We start from the raw sequence: 26448 nt of genomic DNA on the forward strand, positions 1-26448 counted from the left end.
TTCAGGAAGAGTCCAATCTGTCTTGTTTCAACCTGATGTAGAAGGTCTTCTGCTAACTTGTTTACTACAACATTTTATTTTGGTGGAAAGTTGGTAACTAAAGGGCCATTTTGCCATTTTGTTGGAAACAAAGAAGTATAGTTAGATAAAGTTAAATGTAATTAAAGGACAGTCTGTAAAAAAAACACAAACGCAAACAGTCCTCTGGTTTTCAGCACAAATGCCAGAACTGTATGAAACCACAGATGTGATGCTGACAGTGAAGATGTTAATAGTTCAAAGGCTGCTCTCTGCTTCCCTCAAGAGGACATTTAAGAAACTGCAGACTGCACTCAACCCTGCTCAGTAAAGACAGTGAAACAGTTAAAGAAAATTCGCTTTTATTTGTTTCTGGACAGTCCTTTCTTTCACTGGTTAAATACAACATCACAAGTAGCCACACTGAAGTCCTGGAGTGTTTGCCAGAGCAGTGTTACGCAACAGCTTAGTTCATTGATCCAGGGCAGGAATTAAGACTGCTTTTCCTTCAAAGTGGTGAGTGAAGCTGAGGAACACTACAAAAAGAATGCCCAGAACAAAAGAGAACAGGAAAATGAAACTAAAGACATAGACCTGCCAGCTGCATGACAGAGTTTTTGTTTCACTAAATGGCACCATTTTTCTCTACCGGCAAACGTGAAATTCCTTCTTTTAGTTTTGCTTGTAGCGTTCATAGCCTGGAGTGGAGGTCTTCACATCCAGAGCTCAGTATTCCTTTTCAAACACCCTCAAGAGAATAAACCTGGAGAGGATCCAATCAGCAAAAAATTTAAAATCCCCTTAAATTGTTGAGAAAAACACAACATAGACGGCTGTGTCATTTTCACTGCTGACTGGCCTCCGGTCACGAAGCCCCATGTGAGGAGAAATCTGCCAACATGACAACAATCCCATTTGTAGTTTAAAAAATAAAAAGAAATAATATGTATTTACATAGATATTCACACATACATACATACGGCCATACGTGAACACATGGAGCTGTACATACCCAGACAGTGCATAATCCCACCAGAAACAACCATTTTTTTGGTGGAGAAATCTCAGTCACAGCTGTTGCCACATCACTACAATCTACAGTCAGATTTTTTTTTTTAAAAAAAGAAAGAAAAATGAAACTATAATGTGCTTATGCCTGCATACAAGTTTTCCCTATTTGCAAACCACAGTGGGCTATCTAGCTGGGCATTATGGCAGTTACAGATGTTTTTGTTCCCCTCACACATACAGGGACGCTACAAGCTTGTGCCTGTGGTCTACATGTTCAGTGCTGCTCACAACAGTTAATATACACAAAACTTCTGGACAAGTGGTAAAAAGCATCAGCAAAGTACAGTATATATTTCCTATGTTCTCTTTAATCAATTATCCCCACAATCTGCTGTATATGAGATGATTCTTACTGTGACTGGACATTTATATTCAGTCAGACAACCGGCAGACATTAACTCCTGACAGAAACGACCATTCCCAAGGCAAGAGCATGGTTTAACAGCTGATACTGTGGTTTGTTTTTTTCCTTCATAATCACTGAGTTCCAGACATTACTGATTGTTTACAGCCGACTGGATCCACCTACGTGATAAAGTGAGGCATAGCATGGCAGGCTGAGGATTTTGGGTTTGAAAATTATGTAAAATAGATTCCCTTAGTCACGACCACAGACTGTACAGAAAAGATGGATGTAAAGACAATGTAAAAGTGCCTGAAATGTGTATTCTTTTTAACGGCCAGCAGGGGGCAACTCCTCTGGTTGGGAAATATAGATATCTAGGAGAAAATTCGGCTACTTCTCACTTAATTTGCTTCCTCATTAAACATTTTCTTAATGGGTTTATGGTCTTAATTACTACTTCTATGTCTCCTGAAACACACCATAGTGTTCATTTTGTACATTGTCGTCCCATTTGGAGGTAATTAGATGATAAGGGAGGGTATGTTTTAGGGCGAGGCTACCTTGTGATTGGCAGTTTGCTACCGTATGGGCATGTCATATTTAAAAAGACTTAGATGGCGATGGCCAAATTTCAAACTTGAGGATTAAAAGCTGTAGTCTACAAACCAATGGTCTATAGACTGCATATAAAGATGAATGAACCCAATATGACATCACCCACAGCTTTCCTGAACAGCAGTTTTGAAGTTCAGTGTGGCTCCAGTCATTGCCATCTTGGCTAATCAAGGCAAATCTAAAAATTTGCAAAGATCTGGAGCTGAGGAGTGGCCACGCACTTACGTACGCATAAAGTTGATCTTCCCTATGGGTTTAATAGCTATAGAGACCAAAATCGTTCTTTTTAACAGCCTGTAACCATGTCTATTTCTGCTGTAAAAATGGGTATTTTAACATGGAAGTCTATGGGGATTACTCTGTTTTAGAGCCAGCCTCAAGTGGCCATTTGAGGAAGTGCAGTTTTTGTCACTTTGGTTTCACTTTATAACCCCCTGAATTCCCCCAGTTGGTGACATCAAAGTGGCTACGTCCATCTTTTCTATACAGTCTGTGGTCATGACAATCTCTGATATGAACTGAAACACAAAATTGTGCTCAAAGACAAACAATATGGGTCAGTTTTCAACAACAAGGCCAAAAAAGGGAGTCGAAAGGGTCGAGGTTACACACAAGCAAACGTACTTCCACAAAGGTGCAGCCACACAGTCGTCACATTTGTCTTTTAAAATGAGAGGTAACATAAATAAGGCCTGTCTCGTCTTTTTTTGGCCTTGCTTTGAAAACCAGTTCAATGAGAAACCCAAGTACTGCAGCCACAACTGAATGCCCTTTGCCTTGGACACAAAGTTTGAATCACACAGAGGAACAGTGTTTACCCAAATGAAAAAAGCAGCAAGACAAGTTACATGATAAACAGTATAAAAGGTGTGATAATGTCTGTAGAAGCAGGAGAGTGCGGCGCCCGGCAGTGTTGTAGCGTTTGCGGTGTCCTGGCTTGTTCCCTCAGAGTGAGTCCGCTCCAGTGACGGTTTTTGGACACACTCTTCATTCAAGCGCTGCGCAACTTAACCACACACCGTTGCCATGGCAGCAGACAGAAAAAAAACCCTGAAGATGTGTATATATATTAAAAAAAACCCATAAAAAAAAAAAAGAACGAATCAGCGTGAAGACACGACACCTCAGAAGGAAGGGAGAACCGGGAGGTCAGAGCTCAGACAGAAGTCAAAGTGGAAAGTTAGTCGAGGTCACCCTGGTCAATTCTTGCCCTGGTTAGTTCACGTTTCTGTGTCACCACAGAGCAGAACCTGGAATTAATTAGTGGGAAATTTATACAATGTTTTACAGGAGGAAATTGTTTTCAGTTTGAACATAAAATGCCCCAAACCCCTTAAAACATACATTATATATATAGCTATTAACATATATCACAGAGATTTCCAAATGTAAATCATCCAATGATAATAAAAAAGGTGACAGAACCTTTAAACACTGAACACAGCTGCCAGAGTTCTGAGGTTTGGTCAAGTTTGCAACAACACCACTTGAGGCATTCCTGTTAATAGAATTAAACTGAAATGGCGTTTCCCCAAGGCATATTATACATTCATAATACTATGTGAGTACGACTGCGTGTTCGTGTACGTGGCTGTTTGTATTGAAATACCTGCCACGAAATAGAAATGATCTGCGTTAAAGCAGAATAATACATGTGTGTGTGCATGTATTAGCTTGTGTGTCTATCTTTGTGAGGACCACAGGGAGTTGCAGACCTTGGGAGTGGCTGGTCCTCGCTTGGGGACAGCTCTAACCAGACGGGCTGTTAGAGGGTCAAGACTTGGTTGAAATTAGGTCTATTCAGGGGTTCGGCATGGAGGTTAAGGTTAGGATAACAGGTAGGGCATGTCAATAAGGGTTCTCACAAAGACAGAAGTACAAACGTGCATGTGAGTGTTCGTCTTTGCATGGCTCGTCTGGGCTCCTGTCCTCATGACTGAAGCACATTTCCGTAGGAAACAATTGCACCTCATTGGCTCAACCAAGTTAGCCAATCACCAATGACGGAAGCCAGAGCCCCTGGACCCGCCCCATCGTGGAGACCAGAGTTTGGTTGGTTCGTTGGTTGGTTGTTTGGGGAATATGTGTGTGTGTGTGTGTGTGTGTGTGTGTGTGTGTGTATTGTGTGTGTTCGAGAGAAACACACAAAAAAGAGGGCCACAGTCCTTTCCACTTGCAGTGTCCTCGCAAATGGAGGGGAGGGGATGCGGTTTCCGTGGTGATGGAAGTGAAGTGTCGGTAAGCCGAGGAGGGGCAAAGCCTAAACCTCTGCTGCTTTCAAGCCGATTCGTTCCTCCTCCTGTCAGTCACTACTGGGCTTCTTGAGGGAGAAGGCGAAGATGTTGAAGTGACCGCTGAGCTGTTGTACCTGGCATGGAACAGGAAAATATATTTATTTTCTAATTCGTTCAAACTCAACAACTGACCTGATAATAATTCTGTGTAATCTTACTGAAGAGCAGGATGCTACATGTAGTGGCACAACACCTCAAACGGGAAACTATGGAGCCCAGATCAGTTCTGATAAATATCTAGTGTTCACACTGCATCTAAACCTGCAACCCATAAGAAAGGGGCTGACAATTTATTCAGGAAGTTTAAATGTCAGTCACACTGAATTTTAAAATGTTGTAGAGTATTATCACTGCCAACTGCAGCTGTTAAACCAGCTTCAAAAGAAAAGCAGCCATGAATCTTTAATAATACATTATCAGAAATTAAGTAATGAGTAATTAATTGGAAACAATACTGAAAAGGCCTTTAAACTCAACTTTTTAGGTATAAATGACTTTATTCTGCTTCAGACACTATCAAAGGACTGAGGTTGCACTAATAAATGTGCTAAAGGTAAAGTGTGTTAGATTTAGTGGTATCTAGCAGCATTTTTGCAGACTGCAACCATCCAAATACTCTTCTCTCACCTCTGCCTTTCTAATATTACACAGTACTAGAGTCTATGGTGACTGCCACTTCAACATAAAGATGCAGAACTCCCTCTGCAAGCTCACAAAAACACAATCATTTGAAATTACAAGAGATATTCACTAATGAAAACATAGCTGTGAATAATATATTCCATTTCTGCTAAAACATCCCTCCAAATCCTCTACACTCAACTTTTATCTGATTCTGGGGAAATATCACCTCTGGCGCTACTTGATATTAGTGCAGCCTGTGAACCATGAAATGCAAACTGACAAACTGGAAAAGTGAGTGGGTTTATTTTGGTAGTTGCAGCTCACGTGTTAAAGGCAGGGGCTATGCTGCTGCCGGTCCTGATCATAAATCTGAGCAGATCACCATGACTTATGGAGTCAGTATATGACTCCACATTCAACCTTTTTAACAACAAGCAACAAGGAAGCAGCATCCAGCCCTGGTGTTCTCTTGTGTCTTTGATTGGTGGGACAGCTTCAAACTAATTGTATTTCTTGTTGAATATTGTCTTTTAACTCAACTTTTTAGGTATAAATGGCTTTATTCTAGTTTCAGACACTATCACAGGACTGAGGTTGGACTAATAAACGAGTTGATTTTATATTTTATATAAATTCATTCTGTCTTAATTGATTAAATTCTGCTGCTAATTGCTAAAGTAAAGCTCTTTTAAGGGACTCAAAATTCCTCAAGTAAAAAGTCCAAATGCTGACAGTGTTGATAAGCAGGACAAAGTTTACATTTTATTTCATATTTCTTTATTTTAATTCATTCTTATTTATTTACTTACCTCTATTTAACCAGGAAGTCCCACTGAGACTAGAGATCTCTCTTACATGAGAGACCTGGCCAAGGTAGCAGCCATACAAAATTTAAAAGTTATATAAAACAGATACATGATACACAAATAAACAATGAACAACAGAACAGATTGACAGCTGTTCAAGGACAGCAACCTCTTAAGAAAAACATTGACATTCCTCATTCACTGTATTCTTTATGATATTCTTAAACTCATTAATGGATATGAATGTTTCTAGTTTGAGTTTTTTGAAGATTATTCCATGACCATGGTGCATGATGGGAGAATGCTGTTTTGCTTTTGTTTCAAGGGACTCAAAGTTCCTCAAGTAAAAAGTCCAAATGCTGACAGTGTTGAAAAGTAGAACAAACAAAACAAGTCACCATTATCACAATTAAAGCAATAGCCGTTGCATCAATGTGTTTTCTAGGAGAAAAGATTATGACTGGCATTACTAATCATCTAACAAGTTTAGATATTGGGGTTAAGACACTACAGTGTTATTTATGGTGTGATTTTATCTGAGCGGATTATATATTAGGAATTAAAATCCTACATCAAGTATATAAAATACTACTAAATCTGTGAAGCTACAATAAATAACTTTACCACTTAGACACCTGCATACACCTCTTCCCTTCACCTCCCACAGTATCTTTTCCTGTGTATTAAAGGAAACTCTAAGGGTCTTTGTGTGTGCTCTTACCACTGATACGCCGTAGTGTATGTGTGCTAGTATGACAGCAGCCGTCCACAGGTAAAGCAGCTGAGTCTCGCTGGCGACGATTCCGGTCACAGCTAACAACACGACCGCCGCCATGGGCAGCAGCAGCCAGCTCAGCGGCTGGCAACGAGTGTTACTCATCTGACACACAATCAGCTTACACTGGAAGGGAAACAAACGCACAACAGCATGACTAAAGACACAAAAACACACATCTGCTGAAAGTGGGAACTGTGAGGTTGCAGACACTCACCGTGACGTTGGCGAAGGCCGTCCCCACCATGAGGTAGAAGATCCTCGGCTGCTGCTCAAGGATGTTGGATGGAGAGAAAACCACCCAGATGGTGGATAAGATGAAGAGGAGGAAGGGAGAAAGGAAAGGCAGGAACGCTTCGTACAGGCTGCTGTGCTTCAGAGTGTTACTCCTGTGAGCCCTGAGAAACCACAGAGGGTGAAAAGTTCAGAGCACTGAGTGAAACACAACGAACGAACCAAACGAAGAGCTGAAATGAACTCCACTTACTTCAGGACATTGTACAGGCTCATGGGTAAGGTCACAGTGAAGGAACAAGCTAGAAATCATCAAACCATAATTTTAGTAGCTGCTAAGGTTAGAGAATGAATGTGTTGAGAATAACCGAACACAGCTCACCTATGATCATAAAGGTGAAGAGGTCTCTGTAGAGGAGATGCCACAGGACCGGCTGGTACCACGTTTCAACTCCAACCACAGAAGTGACCAAGTAAACCAGGGAGATGGTCTGAGAGGAGATGATTAGAAAATAAGGATTATTTAAATCTCTGCTACTAGTTTTGTACTGTATAATTTTGTGTTGAAAAACACCTATTCTTGACAGGCAAATCACTGTGAACTATTTTCCCACTGTGGAAGTTTGACGACAGTATCATGGTAATGTTAGATTAGTCATTAAAGAACCTTTATTTTCCACACTGGTTAGTCCTCATTCTGAAAGACTTTTCTCTTCTAATGTTAAAAAATGAAACAATGATAAGTCTAAAATCTCTCTTGCTTATCGAATTATGTTTAATTATTAAAAAAGCATCCTAATTAAGGATAACCTTTATACTGCAATATGAGAACATTGACGTTTTTTCAGATCTACAACTCCTGCATGGACTGCCAGCTGCAGAGGAGCAAACTTTCTGCCTGGAAAATGGAACTGCAGCTTCAGTTTTCTGGCATAATATCATATATGTGATCATCAAGTGCTTTAAAATACAATTTACCAGGGTTTTCTTCATCTTTAAACGAGATGACCAATTACATTAGTTGAGGAAAATGTTTTCAACAAATCCACTGAGTGAATGTTTGCTGATTTCTCCTGGGATCTGGCAGCAGTCAAAATGAGAAGCTAATGTTTTGGTCTGGAATTCAACTGAGTCAACGTTTTAAACAATAAACCTAATTTTGATGGTAATTCTAATATCGTTTCTATCGTAAACTGCATATGTGCCACAGGAAAATGACAGAAAGGTTCACAGTGCAGCTGTGACTGACGAGGGCGTAGCTTAGCAAACAATCAGTTACCTGGCTTTATTTTTAACACACCTTGGATCACGTGTGTGTGTGTTTGTGTGTCCTCACCACTTGGCTGATGTCGTATCCCCAGGGCAGAAACAAGATGCCAGTGTTGTATTTCTCCCAGTGAGACAGAATGAAGGAGAACAGCACCACCCACAGGATGTAATACAGTGTGGCCACGCCCACACCGCTCTCCCCACGCCCAAATATGGAGTACACGGTGGCGACGAAGAAGATGCAGGCCCAGCTGTCCAGACCATGGTCAAACAGCTCCCCTAGCGGCGTGGAGGAGTTGGTGCGGCGAGCCTGTTTACCATCAACACCATCTACATAAAACAAAGAAAGTCACGGGTCATTACAAATATTTTATGTTTACAGGGACATAAAAACATGAAAAGTGCCAAAAATTTTCTTCTTTTACTGTCTTTCACATCTGACTCAGCTAGAGCTGCTGCCCACACTCGCATAACTGTTTAAAATGCAGCCACATTCCTGCATCCCACCACTGAATTCACTACTACAGCAACTGATCTGGGCTGTTTTCTTTTCATAGACACATGGAAGAATTCTGGAACAAACAACACATAGCAAGTTGTTGGATTTTAATGCATCACACAAGCACAATGGTTCACAGGGTACATTTCTGTACACAAGTATGCAGAGAATTCAACAGTACAATAAATCTGTAGCCCCCAGAAAATATGAGGGGAACTTATATGGCAAACTTTGGTTCTGTCAGAAGGGCAGTGGTTAGTTATAAAAGATAATAATTAAACATTTAATTTTTTAATTAAATGTTTTGTCTTTTTTTTAAGTTACTTTTTTCAGCTTTATTTTCATAGGCACAGCACGCGAGAGACAGGAAACAGGGGAGAACATGCAGCAAAGGGCCGCGAACAGGAATCGAACCCGGGCCGCTGCGTCGGGGACCAGCCCTGTACATGGGTCGCCCGCTTAATGCGTTGAGCTACACGAGCGCCTTTCTGTCTTTTTAAAGGTTTAATAATCCAATTAAATGTTTTGTGTTTTTTTAAATGTTTAATATTCTTCTTGTTTAATTGTATTTTTTAAATGTGTAATTATGGAAAATATTTTATCTGTAATTTTGAATATTTGTATTTGAAAAATTCTGTTTAATTTCATAGTGACATGTATTGTATCTTGTTGAATTATCTCATTCAATATTTTGTCTGTTTAATATAATGTAATTGTATTTAATGTTAACTATATTAAACAGACAAAATATTGAATGAGATAATTCAACAAGATACAATACATGTCCCTATGAAATTAAACAGAATTTTTCAAATACAAATATTCAAAATTACAGATAAAATATTTTCCATAATTACACATTTAAAAAATACAATTAAACAAGAAGAATATTAAACATTTAAAAAAACACAAAACATTTAATTGGATTATTAAACCTTTAAAAAGACAAAACATTTAATTAGATTATTAAACCTTTAAAAAGACAAAACATTTAATTAGATTATTAAACCTTCAAAGAGACAAAACATTTAATTACAAAATTAAATGTTTAATTAGAAAATTACATCTTAAAGACAATAAAACTTCTAATAGGAATTAAACAGAAAATACAATGAAGCATTTAAAAAGAAAATTAAACATTAAAAGGTGGTAAAACATTTAAAAAGAAAAACCTTCAAGTTTTAATCGAAAAATTAAATATTGGGAAAGAAAAAAATATTTTTTGTTTTATTTCATAATTACATGTATTGTATCTTGTTTAATTATCTAATTCAATATTTTGTCTGTTTAATATAGTGAAACATTAAATACAATTAAATTCTATTAAAGAGACAAAATATTGAATTAGATAATTAAACAAGATACAATACATGCAACTATGAAATTAAACAAAATTTTTCAAATAAAAATATTCAAAATTACAGATAAAATATTTTCCATAATTAAACATTCATAAAATACTTTTTAAATAATAAACCTTTTTAAAAGTTTTATTGTATTAAATTTTTTTCCCTTTGATTTAATTGCTTTTTGTTATGTAGATTATTTCTTTAATCTTTTTCGGTCAAGATTTTAACCCCAACCTTAAAAATGAAATAAACCCTTAAATCACAATGAAAATACTTCTGTTGTCACAATCATGAGTTAGTCAATTATTCAATTCATCAATTCAACTTTATTTGTTTAGCACCTTTCACACAGATGACAAAACTAAACAAGCAAAGAGAAAAAAAAAACTATGATTAAAACTCAAAAACATTTAAAAAAAAAAAAAAAAAAAAGATTTAACATGGTAATGAAATATGTTGTGTCCAGGGGATGGAGGGAGTTTATTGAAGTCTTCTTGGGCTCACATGGGAAATCATTTAAAATACAAACTTGATATTCAGTCTAAGGAAACTGGAAACTGCAGAGCGACAGAAGAACCAACAATATCTCCTGTTTTCTCCTTTAATGAGTCGACTCTTCTTGTGCTTTCAGACCAAAGAACTACAGACTCTTCACAACCTGCTCAAACTCTTGGTACAGGACCTCACCACACGGGTCAAGAAGGTTTCCTTCTCCTCATTTCTACTCTGAAGCTCACCTTCTCCTGCTCAAACTGCTGACAATGTTCCTGCTGCTCTAAAGTCTGGTCTCCAGAACTTCCTAAAAACTCTCAAAGTCTCTTCTGCTGCAGGTTGCTTTGTAGAACTGTTCCAGAAAACCTCACTAAACCACATGGAGGGGCCTCAAGATAGTCGTCCAAATGAAACCATACAAAAACCAAACTAGTACAACCCAAACGCTAAAGTCTCCTGCAGCCTACCAGAGAACCTCTGAGAACAGAGAATCAGGACAGGAACTCCTACCTTCTGGACAACCAACGTTGGTTCACAAACAAGAATACAGAATGTGTCTGACCAGAAACCTCTAAAGACTCACTACAGCCAAGATAAAGACACAACTCAGCTGCATCAAATCCACTAATCACTGCACACATTAGTACCATGTGCTAACTGTGGCTAAAGAACCACATTTACCAAGACAACTATCTGGTACAAAGCCCTAAAACACACCAAGAAACACATTAAAGATGATTTTACTGCTGGAAGCTGCAAACCAACGCCTAAAAAACAAGCTAAAGCAACGGAGCCAAACCCGATTCACTGGTGGAGAAACAGAGGAAATGTTTGTCTGCAGCTAAATAAATCAGGAAGACACTGAGCTGCTCAGGTGTTCCTGATAACACCAAGCAGCCACCTGGACAGCCAATAGGAACACAGCTTACTGGAAGTCCAGAAGGCTGGCTTAGTGAAGGAAATTTAGTTTAAAGTTGAAGCAGAAAGTTAACAAAGAAAGTTGAAAACCACCTTCTGATCCCTGAAATCTCTGAGTTTTCACATAAAGAACACCTGAACATGTCAAACTGGTTTCATAGTAGAACCATCATTGTAAAAACGTCATAGTATGGTGTGTTGCTCAAAAAACATTAGGACCCAGCTGTCAGGGGACAAACATGTAAGAAACATGAGAACAGAGAGAACCCAACCAGTAGGTCACAGTTTATCATCCCCCAGTCATCTCCTGAAGTCCATATGGTGAGAGACATCAGTATCTGGTTGTTCATTTACCAGAGGATGCTTATAATCATGCTGATGTGGTCTGTACTCTACAGTATTTTAGTGACTCAATAAATGCCTAAGTTGTTTTTTTAAATGCTTTTTAGTTTTTAATAAACATTTAACAGCCTATATGTAATCAATAAATGGCCTTTGCCTATCTTAAGAAAAACTCACTCAGAACTCTGATATGTTAACAGTACTAAATAAATCAATAAATACATGCATACACACAAAAATAAGTTAATACATTAACTGTGTTAAGATAAGATTTAGATTTTTAAAAAAAAAGTTGTTTATGTTTTTGCAGAATCCAGTATTGCTCACTGGTTGGTCATTACATTTTATTAGTTTGATTTCACTGTTTAAAATGATGCCACCTCTTTTCAGACAGAACCTGTGATAATAAAACAATACAAAATTTTTAGTTCCGTGTTAATAAAGCACTTAAAGGTTTAAGTATGGCTAAATGCTTTTTTCAAAATTAAATATATCACTCCTTAGGTGGTAGTGGCCCCAAGTTCAGTAAAGTTGGAAAGATATTCACAGATTCGGACTTCCAGCATCAATAACTCATTAGATATAGGTTGTCAAAACATAAACGGTGCCTCTTTCCCATTGTTGCAAGGCAGACAATGTGCTACAAGCCCAGTTTTATCAAAAGTAGCTGTCTTTCAAGCTACAGGAATAACATTGGTGTCTATGGAGTGAACAGGGTCCGTCTGCAATTTGCAAAACCTCTGCAACAGTAAAGAGAGACAAATATTCAGTAACTTCACTCTTATACATTGTAGTGTCACTAAAATCACTGCAGCCTTCAACTGGCTCCTGTTGACAAAGTGTTTTAACAGAAATGTAAATGCTGTAATCTGATTCTTTTAATGAACCATGTAACTTGAATGGATGTGATGCTGGTGTGACCACAGTGCACACGTCTGATGTTGCTCACAGTGGTCCAAGGAACGCTCAGGGAGTTTGTGTGTTTGCTCAGACTCATGAAAAATTACAGGGAACATTGGCTCCACCTGGTTTCATTGTTGTATAATCACCTTCAACTATCTGTTGTGTTTGGTTAGCTTAGAATGAGGCCCTCCTATCTAAAGAGCAGCAGGTCCTTCATTAGCCAAACACTGGCTGTCACATGTTTACTTTGAAGCAGCAGCCACATAGATTCTCCGACATGCTTGCGAAGGGAGAGGCGAGGGAGTTGGCAGCAACCTGCAACCTCACTGCTAAACTCACTTAAAGTCTACACATATTCTGTCCAATGCTGCACTTCACAGGGTAATTATTGCTCTATAACACTGACTTAACCTGCTTGAGGGACCGCAGTGAAGAGCACCAAGGGCGTGACACAATCACACAACTATAATGCATATTACACATTCCTTTAAATTCCTCTGATCACGACACCACATGTTAAACACTGAACTCTATACTAACTGTGTGCAGTCACTGTGCATGTTGAGAGTCAAATGAAGGAGTTTTCAGATGCTATCGTATGATATGATGCTTTGGTGTTACCATATTCCACATGACGCAGTAGATTCTAAATAAGGACAGAAAGAATCTAATTAATTTCTCCACCTACATTTTTCAGTCCGTTTCTCCAACCTTGTTTCCTGTGAGACATAATTTTAATGTCATCTTCTCTCAAAACTATTTATTGGGCCCCTTTCTTAAACAAGTTTTTAAAAAATTGGACTGTTTGTCTTTTTAAAACTAATTTATATTTCAAATATGGCTTCCAAGATCTCAGTGCATGTATGTATTCAGATAGAAAGTGTCGTTCACATCTTCATTTCAGCATCTCAACTACAAAAGCTCCCTGCACACTAGCATTTTTAAATCATGGTTCCAACTAGTTGATAATGTAGTACACTGTTATCTGTTATTTCCTGGCACGGGACACATTTTGCCCTCTTGATTAAAATAGGAATCACCATCACATTACAGTCACCTGGCAGACACTTATGTCCAGAAGTGATTTACAGTAAGATCCTTGTTCTCAGTTTGGAGGAAACCTGAGGTTCAGCCCGTGGACGGGGCAAGGATTGAACCACCAACCATGCAGTTACTGGACAAATGTCATCCAAAATTGGGAGTGTAACCAGAATAAAAAAAAAAAAAAAACTATTACGGCACCTGTTGAAATGGTGCCTGTTGCAGCTTTCAGCATTAGTGATTGATTGAAGTCATTTGTCACAGGAGGAATGGGGTGTGTCAACAGCTGGTTATGATTGTCAGCGTTTAGCTGCACTCATTCAACATTAGTCTGGGCAAACAATCCAGATATATGATATTATGTAGACTGATATTATATGCATGGGCTAAGACTTCACGTACTTTAGCAGTTTTCTCTGTGTGTCCCTCTAATAAACATAAAGACAGAGACTTATGTCCAGAAGTGGATCTGAGGAGCAGAGCTGTTGCTAACCCGGCCCTAACCCTAACCCGGCTGAATAATGAAAAGGAAACTCAGCTTTTATTAGCCTCTTGCTTTGACGTAACCACTGAGGTGATAAAACAGACAGCAAGAAAGCTGATCGTTAATAAAGATAGCGTCCAACACAACTTCACATCAGGGGATAATAAGACTGCATACAGCCTGAGTTAAGAATGAGCTGCAGTCAGTGATAACGGTCCTGTGACATCAACAAACATACTGATTTTAACTCTCGTGTCGTCCTGCGGGTCAAAATTGACCCGTTTTAAAGTTTGAAAATGTGGAAAAATATATATTTTCACAGTGAAACTTCTGATGGCAACATTTTCAACATTTTTGGAAATCTTTGAACATTTTTAGTGGAAAAAAGAAATGTTAAAAATGTTTCTTAAGAACATTCACAAAAAAAAATTAACCAAAATCCAGCGAATTTCACTGGATTTTGGTTGATTTTTTTGTGAATGTTCTTCAAGAAAATATTAAAGTTTTACTGATGTATATGTAATCACTTTAGATATTTTTAGGATTCTTTTGGAAGATTTTTACTCATTTTTGGAAAATATTTACAAGAATTTTCTTGCCACATTTGGGGGATTTTTTTAAGGGGAAACCTTTAAGGAATTATTGGAATTTTCTTCCTGAAGGTTTTGCAAATTTTCAGAAATTTGGGGAATTTTTTTGCAGAATTTTTGGATTTTTTTTCAGACAAGGAAACAATCTTTTTTGGTGCCCATAAATGAGGACAACAGGAGGGTGAAGGTGCAACAGGAAACTATTTTAGTTCAAATATGAGCACCATTCATGTAAACGTCTCAACACTCATCAGCGGGAAAAGTGGGAAGCATGCAGGACGACTCGTACATGAGATGAGCAACACACTAAATCATGTTTCATTAACTGTGCAGGGGTTAATAATTGACAAAATGCACTAACTTACCCTGACCTTTAACTACAAACCTCCCTTTAGAGTTCAACAACTAATAGTACGTTCAGTGCATAAAGACGTCTGTGTTGTCAGTGACATTTTAAGAGATTAGTCACAGCAGATTATCTGAGGAAAAAATGACTCAATGCAATTAAATATATCCGTACCTCCAGGATGTTATGTGTCGCATTAGAGACAGATTAGTACATCTTCATCTCATTCTGTTTATGAATAATCTGATAGTGTTCTGTCTGACAGCCTGCAGAAATGTGCAAAGAGGACTGACTTGCAAACAAAGTTTAGATGAGTCTTGGTGGTACACAGCTTGAACTCAGATGCAACAAACAATCCACTTTCAGCAGAAAAATATGTAGAAATATACAGCATATCTTTGTGTCATAAACTGAACAAAGCATTTGGGTTATTCCATCTCAAGTCATCAGTAGCCTTCTACTCGGCCATCTCTGATTAATCTGAAACTTATTTCATTACAAACTATGTATATTCAAAATGTTATCTGTGGAATTTTGGATTAATATATAAAGTAATTTCCAAGATACATGTATTTTTAAACTGCCTGTCAACCCACTATTGCCTTGTTTTTTTACACACTAAAATCTGAGGCATGTTTGGATGACAATATCTCAGGAAATAATATAAAAGTCTGACATCCAACTACATATTAAACAGAAAATATCACCAGTGGTCTTTTTAAATTCTCAAGCATATAAACAGACTATTTGATCTACTAGTCCAGTATTGCAGATTTTAAATCAACGACATGATGGGAGTTAACAGTGAACATTTCAGGCTTTTATCTTCAATGTTCCTGAGACATTGTCACCCAAACATATCTTTAAATTTCAATGTGCAAAAAGAAAGTATTTGATACATCAAGATAAAATTTCATCTTTATAAATATCCATATGTTATGCTATAAAAAATTCTGGCAAATCAGAGATAGTAGAGCAGAATCTCAAACAGAATGACCCACTTCTGAGTGGAGGTTCACTTGGAATTTTCCAAGAGTTGCTGTGTTTCCCCCTGAGCCCCTCAGAAAGTCAGAACAGAAAATAAGACAGTGGGGTCAGAACTCACCGAGTGTATAGGCTAAGAAGTTGAAGATCCCTGCAGCAACCCAGACCCAACTAGGCACATGATCATGTCCTGCAGCTGAGACACGAGGAACATAAATATACAGCATATCACACAGAGACAGTGAACAACTGGAAGCCACACATTAGCACACCGGCTTTCCTGACTTTAGCCAAAAAGGAATGTCTAAACAAGTCTTAGCAATAATACTACATATGAACCACCAGTTATGTGTGTTTATTTTGGTTGAATGGTTCTCTACTGACAGAAAATATGCTTGGGAGGTCAGTTTATGGCCTTTGTGATAGTTGTAGAGGCTAAAGCAGGGGTGTCGAACATGCGGCCCACGGGCCAAAGCCGGCCCTCCAGCGAATCCAATCCGGCCCGTGGGACGACTTCGCAAAGTGTAAAAATTACAGAAAAGACATTGACCACATTATTTTTAAACCTGTAAATTTAACAAAAATTTCTAGACCTTGACAAGTTGTTTTGATCATAAAGTATTAGCTATTATATAATACTAGCTAACTATTGCTCACAGTTCTTTTGTCATTTTGTGTTTTGTTTTATTCGTTGTTTTTGTCGTTTTGTGTCTTCTTTTTGTCTTGCTTGTGTTGTTTGTCTATTTTTTGTTGTTTGTTTCTTGTTTTTGTAATATTTTGTCTTGTTTTTGTTGTTTTGTCTTTGTTTGTCTGACTTTTGTCATTTTGATCATAAAGTAAACTATTATACTGTTCAGTTCCAGATATTTGTGACTAAAGCTTTGTTCCTTTGTAGACAAACTGATCTGGAAGTTGTAATATGTAAATGATAAACTGAGGTATAATATTGTTGAAACTGAACTTATTTTTCTTAAGAAATTTCAGGTTGTTCATGATGTTTTGCAAAAAGATAATTCCTTACATGTGAACATTTTCAGAATCGTACGTTTTTTGCACTAAAACAAAGGAAAAATTTGGAGTTGTGGTTATTTATGGGTTTTTATGATAGGATTTTTCTGGTCCGGCCCACTTGAGATCAAATTGGGTTGAATGTGGTCCCTGAACTAAGATGAGTTTGACACCCCTGGGTCAAAGTATGCTTGCTTGTGTGTTTACTTTATCTAAGTAGTTAGATAAGACAGCAGACACGATAGAGCACTGTATCTTAACAGAGCTGTGTCTCAATCTTTGTTTATGTTGTAGAAACACAGCTTCAAACATTAACAGCTTATTCTGTGCTGCTGTGTGTGTGAAGGATGTAATCTGTTAGTTATTATCCTGAGTCAGTGTCTGTAAATAACGGACTTTATCTTTCATAAACAAACCTACAAACTTGCCTTTCCCTCTCCTGCGATCAATTTAACCAGCTTATAGTGATCACTGATTACAAAATTAAATGAACAACACTCCCTAATGCACATTGTGAAACACTTACCAGAGGCATTAAAGTCAAAGTCGTAAAAGGCCAACATGAGGAAGTTCAATACGAGGAACATAAAACCTGTAAATGTAATAAGGTTTGGAGCCAACCATGTTGGTAGAAACTGTGGGGGGAGATAGAAAAACAGATTGTAAACAGCAATTCATGAACATGTTACTGAACTCTTACATAGAGTCGTCTCATCATAGCAATGACAGACTGAATAACTGCAGATGAATTATTGTTGTCAGACTTTGTGTACAGTTACAGTGGAGCTTGAAAGTTTGTGAACTCTTTAGAATTTTCAATATTTCTGTACAAATATACCACAAAGCATCCTTAATTTTAACACAATTCCAAAATGCAGATAAAGAGAACCCAGTTAAACAAACAAGACAAAATATTACACTTGATCCTCTACTTATTGAAGAAAATAACAGTTAATTTGACAGAGAAATTAGGGTCATGTGTTATTTATCTATGAGATAATCAGAACTGAGTGATTGTTTTATTTAAAGAACGATCTGTCAAAGTCTGATAAAAGCGTATCACGACATAAGGTAGATTACCAAGGACCTCAGAAAAAGATTTATTGATGCATATCAGGCTGGAGAAAGTTGCCAATCCACACCCACAGTTAGACCGTACAAATCGATGAAATTCAAATCTGCCGTTACCCTCCCCAGGAGTGGTCGAACAACAAAGATCACTCCAGGAGCAAGGTGTGTTAAAGTCTAATGTTAGGTTCATGAGTCTATCATGAGGAGAACACTAAACAACACTAGCAGTTTAGTTCACAAAAGATCACTTGGACTAACTAGAAGGCTACTGAGAAAAAAAGAGAGAACCAAACCAGAGAACTTTACTTTAAATGAAAAAAAATGCATGGAGAAAGGAAAACATTGAACTCCAGCATAAGAATCTTATCACGTGGTGGCGGCAGCACCATGGTTTCAACCTGATTTGCAGCATCTCAACCAGAAGATCTTTCCATTATTGATAGAACAATGAATTCTGAATTACAGCAGCAAATTGTAAAGGAGAACACCAGCACCTCTGTCTCTGAACCGAATCTCAAGACAAAGTACATCATACAGCAAGATAATAACACTGAGCACACAAGTTGTTCTACCAACAAATGGTTAAAGAAGAGCAAAGCTAACGTTCTGGAACGGCCAGGTTAAAGTTCAGACAGCAGTTAACTAAAAATATTATAGTAGGAACTGAGGTGGGCAGTTCAAAGGAGGAAACCCACCAACAAAGAGTTATAGGCTGCTCTATACGCAGGAATGGGTTAAAATTTAGCCAAGCTGAAATACACAAGCGATCCACAGTTACTATAAATGTTTAGCTGCAGTTATTTAAGCTCAAGAGGGTCAAACATTATTTTACAGATATGCAATACTGGATCATTTTGCACAATAAACAAATGATCAAGTATTATATTTTTTTGTCTTATTTGTTTAATTGGGTTCTCTTAATTACTTCATATAAATATCAGGTTACTGTGATGTAAAATATACAGACTTGATACAGATAAGTAGACAAACACATCAGTGGCTGCTATGTAAGAAATGAAAAGTCTGTGTAATTTGTCAGTTACATGAGTGCATTAAAAGCAACAAATTATCTTCAAAGTGGGAAACAGACGGATGTGTTTGGATGTGTTGTGGCACAGACGGGGAAAGGGCTGCTGGTGATAAGTGTGTCAGGTCGTCTCATTACTGCAGCAGACGGCTGGAAACCTCATTAATGATGCAGAGCAGACACACAGAGCTGAGCAGGTCTTTCTCACCTTTACCACAAAGTTCCAGAAAGGATGCATGACGTAGACAGACAGGGGGTTCGAGTCCACCGCGCTGTACTGCAAAAAGACACAGAATTTTACATGTTAAGATATTACATTAAGAAAAATGAATTACATCTCACTTTTTGTAAGCCAATGCAAACGCCATTTAGCCTCACATTTAACCTGGAGAATTAATTCACCCTGTCCTCACTGGAGGTGTAATGATGAAACGCTGAATTATTAACTAATAAATGAATCAACAACTATTTCACAACTCCTTTAATTGGTTTGAGTTTAAGAAGGAAAAAAAAGTCAAGATTCTCTGATTCCAGCATCTTAAATTTGAATATGTTTTGTTTTCTTTCCTTCCGAATGACAATAAACTGAGTATATTTGGGTTGTGTGCAAAACAAGACATTTGTCATGTTGGGCTTAGCGGAAACACTGATCAATATTTTTCGCTATTTTCTGACATTTTATAGCTCAAACAACTAAGTGGATAAATGAGAAAATAATCAACAGACTGATGGTGAAAATAATTGTTACTTGCAGCCACAGTCATCACACGGATCAAAACAAACCTGATTCCAGCCTCTGTAACTTTATCCATGGATGGCTAATGTGTGTGTCTCATCCAGTGTAATGGACCTTCTCTGGTGTTCAGACAATTTAAGAAGTGTGTCAGGCTTCTTATTAAGAGGAAAAACTGCCTCTAGGGCAGGGGTGTCAAACTCCTCTCAGTTCAGGGGCCACAAACATCCCAGTTTGATCTGAAGTGGTCCGGACCAGTAAAGTCACAGCATAATAACCTATAAATAACCACAACTCCAAATTGAGAACTACACGAAACAAAACAAAAAAGAGAAAAAAATGTGACAAAAAGGTTATAAAGCGACAAAAAAATGGATAAATGACACAAAAAAATGACAAAAGCGAGAAACAAAATGACAAAAAATGAGCCAAACGACACAAAACAAAACAAAAAGATAAAAAATTTGACATGGAAGATACAAAGCTATAAAAAAATAAACAACACAAGCGAGACAAAAAACACAAAACCGATGCACAAAACAATGACTAAAGCAAAACACAAAATTAGAAAAATAAGACAAAAAACACAAGTGAGAAAAAAGGAAACACAAAACGACAAAAGCATGAGACAACAAAAATCTAACAAAAAAAGGCAAAAAACAACAAAAACAAGACCAAACATTCCAAAAATGAGACACAAAGTGACAAAAGAACAATGAGCAATCTAGTATTTTACTTTATGATCAAAACAACTTGTCATGGTCTAGAAATGATTTAAAATTTATAGTTTTACAAATTTAAAATTTGCAGTTAATGTCTTCTCTGGAATTTTTACGCTTTACAAAGTTGGCTGCATGTTTGACACCCCTGGTCGAGGGTGACGATATTTTTGCAGGGCTGCTTCCTTTCACTCTCACTCCTAGTTTACTTGGAAAATAACCAAGATCTTTATTTCCAGGTGATTACAGCAGGATTACTACTGATTTCTCATAACAGCAGGAAGCTCTGTGAAGTTCAAATTAACAGACTTACTGTAGCAGCTAATACAACAGTCAGCCAGGCGAGGACACAGATTAATGTCACTACACTGTTCACACTGGGGCTGCACAATTAATTACACAATCCATTATAAGGAATTTCATTTCCAAAATAAATAATCACACATTACTGGCAAACTGAAAACAATTAAATACTTCATTTAGAATGTCCACTGTGTGTAACGAGTCTCGTGATATAGCATAATGGCAAAAAAAGTGTGTTCCTTAATAAACAAGTTAAACACTGTGATTAATCATCATCACATATGCAAAAACAGATGCTGTAACCACAATTTACAACCTTATCTTGACCAGAACATGCATGCATCAACATAAGTTACTTTCAAAAGTGTGACTAAGGATGCGAGATGCGGAAAGACAGACAGCAGCATGAAAAATTAGACTGAGCAGATCAGAACAGCGATCTTCACGCTCTCACGTGCCTCCCACTCGCTTCCCACTCGCTTGCACATTCGTTCACCTCTGAAGAAAATAAGCTTCATGTCAAAGAACGCCACAATCCTTTCATTCACTGTCATTTGTCATCCACCGCTGTTCTGCGGCTACTTGAGGCTCAGTAGCCGACACACAGAGGAAGCCACTTAAAAAGCAATTATTGGAAAAGGTCTCTCATGATTAACAGCTCAGAGAAGTTGTTTCATGCAGTAATAAAAGCTGAGGGTATTAGAAAGAGAGCCAGAATGGCTGGAGTGTTTATAAGGGCAAAGAACATGACTAAAAATGAAAAAATACAGGTAGAATTCCAATTATTGCACCAAAACATGCAGATTTAACAACCGTAGGATTTTTGACTGGCTGTGAAATAATATTGCTCACAATCATTCCTGTCTGAGGAAGACAAGAAAAGGATGTAGTTGTGCTCCATTTTCTAGCAGATACAGTATGACTGTTGTAATGCTCCATTCTCTGGCCTCACAAAGAAATCTTTAAACAAACTTCAGATGTTCTAAAAATGCAGCATCTTCTCACCAAACTTTCTTAAAAGACTGGCCCTTGAGGACTTTTCTGATTTGTTGTTATGAAATGTAGACCTCTAACGTCCTCTAACATCTGGTCTCTCCAGAGTGAAATAAAGATTTATGGAGCAGCTGCAATCTGTGTCTGGAATAGCTTCTTGATGACAGCAGAGCATCTGATTTAATTTATCACATCAAACTGAACATTAAAACTTCTCTTTTTAGGTTTGCGTTTATGTTGTTTTGTTGGATGTTGATATATTTTACAGGGTTCAAAATTAATTTTTAACTTTTACTATCGACTGTTTTATTTAATTGCATTGTATCATCTCAATCTTTATTACAGCTATTTTTGTATTTGATTTTATTCTCATTTTATTGCTGTGAAGCACTTTCAGCAGGACTGTGCTATCTGTATTGCCACACTGATGCTCATCTTTATGGGAACTAACTGAACACACCCTTTCACCCCCACCTACTTATGTCTTACAGCACTGCATCTGCTGTCTGCCTATCTGTGATTGCAAATGATCAACATTAACAAGCAGGACTTCAATACAAAAAGGAGCAAGACAGAAAAGCCCTGAAATGTGTGAAAACATCAAGTAAATAAGCCTCATTTCAAATCCTGGCAGAGAAAGAGTGGCTTAGCTATTAGCTCATTTACGCCAATGTAAAGCAAGACATTGTGAACACCAACATGCAGATCAAAACTTTCAAAACAAAACGCAGAGTGTGTGGGAAAATGGGGGCTTAATTCTGTTCACCAAACTTATCGAAGTACATAAAATACTAATATAATGAGTCAGAAAGCTGGTTGCATCATTGCTGGAGACCAATGATAAACACCACTGTTCAAATGCCACTGAGCAAGACACAAATTCTTCTCGACTCCAAGGATGCGATTTTTAGTTGAGAACCCAAAACTCCAGTGTTATCCAGTCTAGAGTTTAACTAATTCATGAACAAAATAATTAGCTCTCAATGAATAAATTAATCTCCATGGATTTGGAAAATTAAATTGATTTAAAATCAATTTTATTCAAGTACATTTTTGATGAAGGAGGAATGTACAACATAACATAATTTATTTTAAATGTTCAAGATGAAAAAATACCAAGTATGTGCTGCAATTCAAATAAAATGCAAATGTATCAAATCAAACCTGTAATAAAGATATTTACAAACAGCCAAATTATTTGGATAGCATTCTGCAAAATTACAAAGATATGTAGTAAAAATTTTGAATAATTGTTCTAAAGTCTAATTTCTGTGATTTTACATTCTTGAATTTGATTACTTTCTGGTTACTCCTCTGGAACAGCAAACTGAATATATTTGGGATGTGGACGAAACAAACTATCTTGGCCTTGGAATATACTGATGGACAATTTTCAGAATTTTATAAACTAAATAACTAATCAGGGAAGTATGAGCGCTAATTGCAGCCCTAATCCAGTAATTAGAAATGACAACTCCACAGAGAACACTGTGGTAGCAGCAGGTAAGATGTCAATAACATGAACTCAAATATACTTCTGACTGAGTACTTTTACTTTTAAAGGGAAACTGGCCAACATCCAGGGTGATTCCGTCTAACTCTGGCTGCCTTCACGCATTTTTCTGCTCGGGAAGCACCCTGCAGATCGTGACAGCTAGCTGCTCAACACACAGCTCGGTGGCTAGCCGCTAGCATGCTAACGCTGCCCCCTCCTCTTACCTTATACTTGTCGAAGCCCGCGAGCTGCTCCTGAGTGACATATTCGTAAAGAGCCATGGCGGCACAGTCTGACTCAACGGCGAGATAAATAAATACCCCCTCTGGAAGGAAATGCAAATCCCCAACGTTAGCTGCCGAGTCGAAGTACCATCTAGCTTTAGCCGCCGTCGTTCACGCCGGGTGAGGTGATGTCGAACCACCGGAGCCCCTCCTACTACGGATCCTGGCGCTAACGTTAGCTGCTGCTCACTAGCGCCCTCTCAGGCCTGGAGGACAGAGGCGGAAAAAGCACAAAAAATAATAAAAAAAACCTGTTAACAGGACCCAAATTAAACGATATTGATTACTTGTGTCGTCATCTGTGATTAATAATACGACTACAACTACTGAAGTGTCCAATTTAGGTTTTTATTGGTTAACAGATGTCTGATCTATTTAATCTAGTTCTATGTCGCCTAAAGGTGACGTGTCTTTCCTGTTCAACCGACCTGCCTGTTTGTAGCTGAGCAGCTGGAGTAGCGCTGAAACCGAGGCTAAACCCCCAATTCACGGGAAAAGTAAGTAATAACACAAGCTAAAATATACCTTAGTTATGCTATTTTTGTTATATATGGTGAAATTTCACATCTAACGATCCTTATATTGCCCAATTCAAGCACTGTCGGTTTTGCAAATTTGCTAGCTAGCACGTTAGCTGGATTAGCGTTACACAGATTGATGGTTCGCTCACAAAATTTACAAAAAATAAAATGATTTGGCAGGTTGATTTACATAAATGTGACCACTGATGATTATTACTATTACTCTGTTGATTTCCTTATTGATTTATACACTTGCTGTATGAAAAGTGTCCACAATATGAGGATAGAAAGTGAGTTTTGTCTCTGTGCAAAGTGCAAAGACAAGCTAAAGTAACTGCAATCTGCATAATCTTTCTGCTATTTATTTTTTTTTCTAAACTTCAAATTGCATTCCAGATGTCGTTTGTTACAGTAAAAATAGCTGACCAAATGCAACTTTTAACCGTTGCTGTCACTGTAAATATCACGCTTACTAGTGGAATATAACAGCTTTGACAAATTGAATGTACAATAATCAACTGAAGCGACTGCACCCTTGTGGATTATCAGTTCTATATCAAATGATTCAAAACCATAACACCTCTTAATTAAAGCATTGCATCTAAGTTGAACAGTATTTTTCTCCCATATAAAATTTAACACACAACCCTTCCACCAAAGACCTGTGGAGAAATAGTCTGAAGAATCACAATCAAACATACTTTTTGACAGAATGGCAGAACATAACTCCAGAAATTTGTGTAATACTGCTATCTACAGAGAAGGTCCTTAAAAAAATAATAATAATAAAGATTTCAGTCTCAGTAATAAAAGTTCCAGCTGTGGGACCTGTATTTTCAGCACAGTAAATCTTAATGCTAGTTTCTCTGTCTTTCTTTTAAAAATATCCTAAAGGTGTTCTATTGAATTCAAGTGTGGCAGCATACTTGGCCAGGTCATAGTGTCCGCTTTGGTCATTAGAAACCTGTGTGATTTTGACAGTCTGCTTTGGAGTATTCCTCTCCTGTCAAGCTTCTGCAGACTGGGAGTTATCTTCTGTCAGGACTAAGTATCCACTGTTATAGTCTTGGCCACATCAACACCAGACATGCTGGACCCCATCTGAGCCCAACAAATATATCTCAATCTCCTCTGACCAACAAGTGTATTTCCAGTATTCATTGGGCTTCTTATCATGGCCTTTAGCAAAATTTAAGCTTCCAGTTTTGCATGGAAGAGCATGCAAGATCCTGTTTGAGCCGTCACAGAAACTCAGATTTCCTTTGATAACCCCTTCGCCAGATCTGAAGCACTTACCTGTATTGCCTGAACTGAAAATGAACTTGCACAAAAAAATCCTATACTCCTGTCATCTACTGTGCTTTCTCTGTCTTCCCTGCACTGAGCAGAATGGTGACAGACGTGCAGCTGGCCATATTTGCCAACATGCTTGGCGTGTCCTTGTTCCTGCTGGTTGTGTTGTACCACTACGTCGCCGTGAATAACCCCAAGAAGCAGGAGTAGAGTCCCCCAGTATGATTGGAGAGGTGAGTGCACTGACAGTGGTTGTCTGAGCTGCTTCAACACTTTGACATCTGTTTCTTTCCATTTTTTCAGCGGTTACCTCTGTCAGTCACGGTACTTTGTGACCTCGAATAAGTCGGGGTTTTAAGCAGTGCCATGTAATTTAATTTATTCTCCATTTCTGTATATAGATCAAATGTGAAAGTGACCACTGACCATTAGTAAAAATGGGAGGAGCCCATAATTAAATGTTCAGTGATTTCTCATCTACAAATAGGATGTTTCTTTCCAAGGTTTAACACCTACAAACCCATTTAAAATAGGTTGATTAAACTGTTAATTAGATTCTCAACTAATAGATTAGTTTTGGTCTACAAAATGTCAGAATGTGCTTCTATAAGCCCAAGATGAGCTCCACAAATGTCTTTGTCCACAACCCAAAGATATTCAATTTACTGTCATGGAAGACCAAAAAAAAGAAAATATTTAAATTCAAGAAGTTAGAATTGGGTATTTTTTCTGTAGATAATGTGTTAAACCCAGTGATTGGTGATCAAAGTCGGGGGGGATTAATTTAGTGTTGACAATTTATCAATTAATCATTTTAGCTCAACTGAAGTCATCTTTTTTCTCCCTACAGGTGAGATGGGAGTCAGAGCCACCACCTTGGAAACGACATTCCCCTCATCCAGTCCCTTTTCCAAGAAATTAATTTCTATGTTTGCACAGTAGTGTTTTTTTCTAATAAAAATGTTTGAATTCCATTTGCACTAATGTCTCAGAAAATTCCT

The 26448-nt window shown here is 37.7% G+C and overlaps 2 protein-coding genes across 2 annotated transcripts; one reads left to right on the top strand and one right to left on the bottom strand.

The window, feature by feature from the left end:
• Positions 1-363: 363 nt before the first annotated feature.
• On the bottom strand, positions 364-23776 carry selenoi (selenoprotein I). The gene is made up of 10 exons (XM_023298047.3): positions 23574-23776; positions 19315-19383; positions 17535-17643; positions 16122-16196; positions 8120-8382; positions 7166-7274; positions 7037-7085; positions 6767-6947; positions 6496-6675; positions 364-4418 (listed from the first exon to the last, which is right to left on the bottom strand). Exons 1-10 carry the CDS (start codon positions 23628-23630, stop codon positions 4311-4313), a joined length of 1200 nt encoding a protein of 399 aa, XP_023153815.1. The 5' UTR covers positions 23631-23776; the 3' UTR covers positions 364-4310.
• Positions 23777-24123: 347 nt separating this feature from the next.
• Positions 24124-26427, top strand: ost4 (oligosaccharyltransferase complex subunit 4 (non-catalytic)). The gene is made up of 3 exons (XM_023298049.3): positions 24124-24130; positions 25543-25680; positions 26298-26427. Exon 2 carries the CDS (start codon positions 25544-25546, stop codon positions 25655-25657), a length of 114 nt encoding a protein of 37 aa, XP_023153817.1. The 5' UTR covers positions 24124-24130; position 25543; the 3' UTR covers positions 25658-25680; positions 26298-26427.
• The last annotated feature ends 21 nt before the right edge of the window (positions 26428-26448 follow it).

The sequence above is a fragment of the Amphiprion ocellaris genome, chromosome 12, assembly GCF_022539595.1.
Source record: "Amphiprion ocellaris isolate individual 3 ecotype Okinawa chromosome 12, ASM2253959v1, whole genome shotgun sequence".
Classification (NCBI taxonomy): domain Eukaryota; kingdom Metazoa; phylum Chordata; class Actinopteri; family Pomacentridae; genus Amphiprion; species Amphiprion ocellaris.

Coding starts and splice junctions, on each gene's coding strand:
- ost4 (XM_023298049.3), top strand. CDS start 25,544: ATGGTGACAGACGTGCAGCTGGCCATATTTGCCAACATGCTTGGCGTG.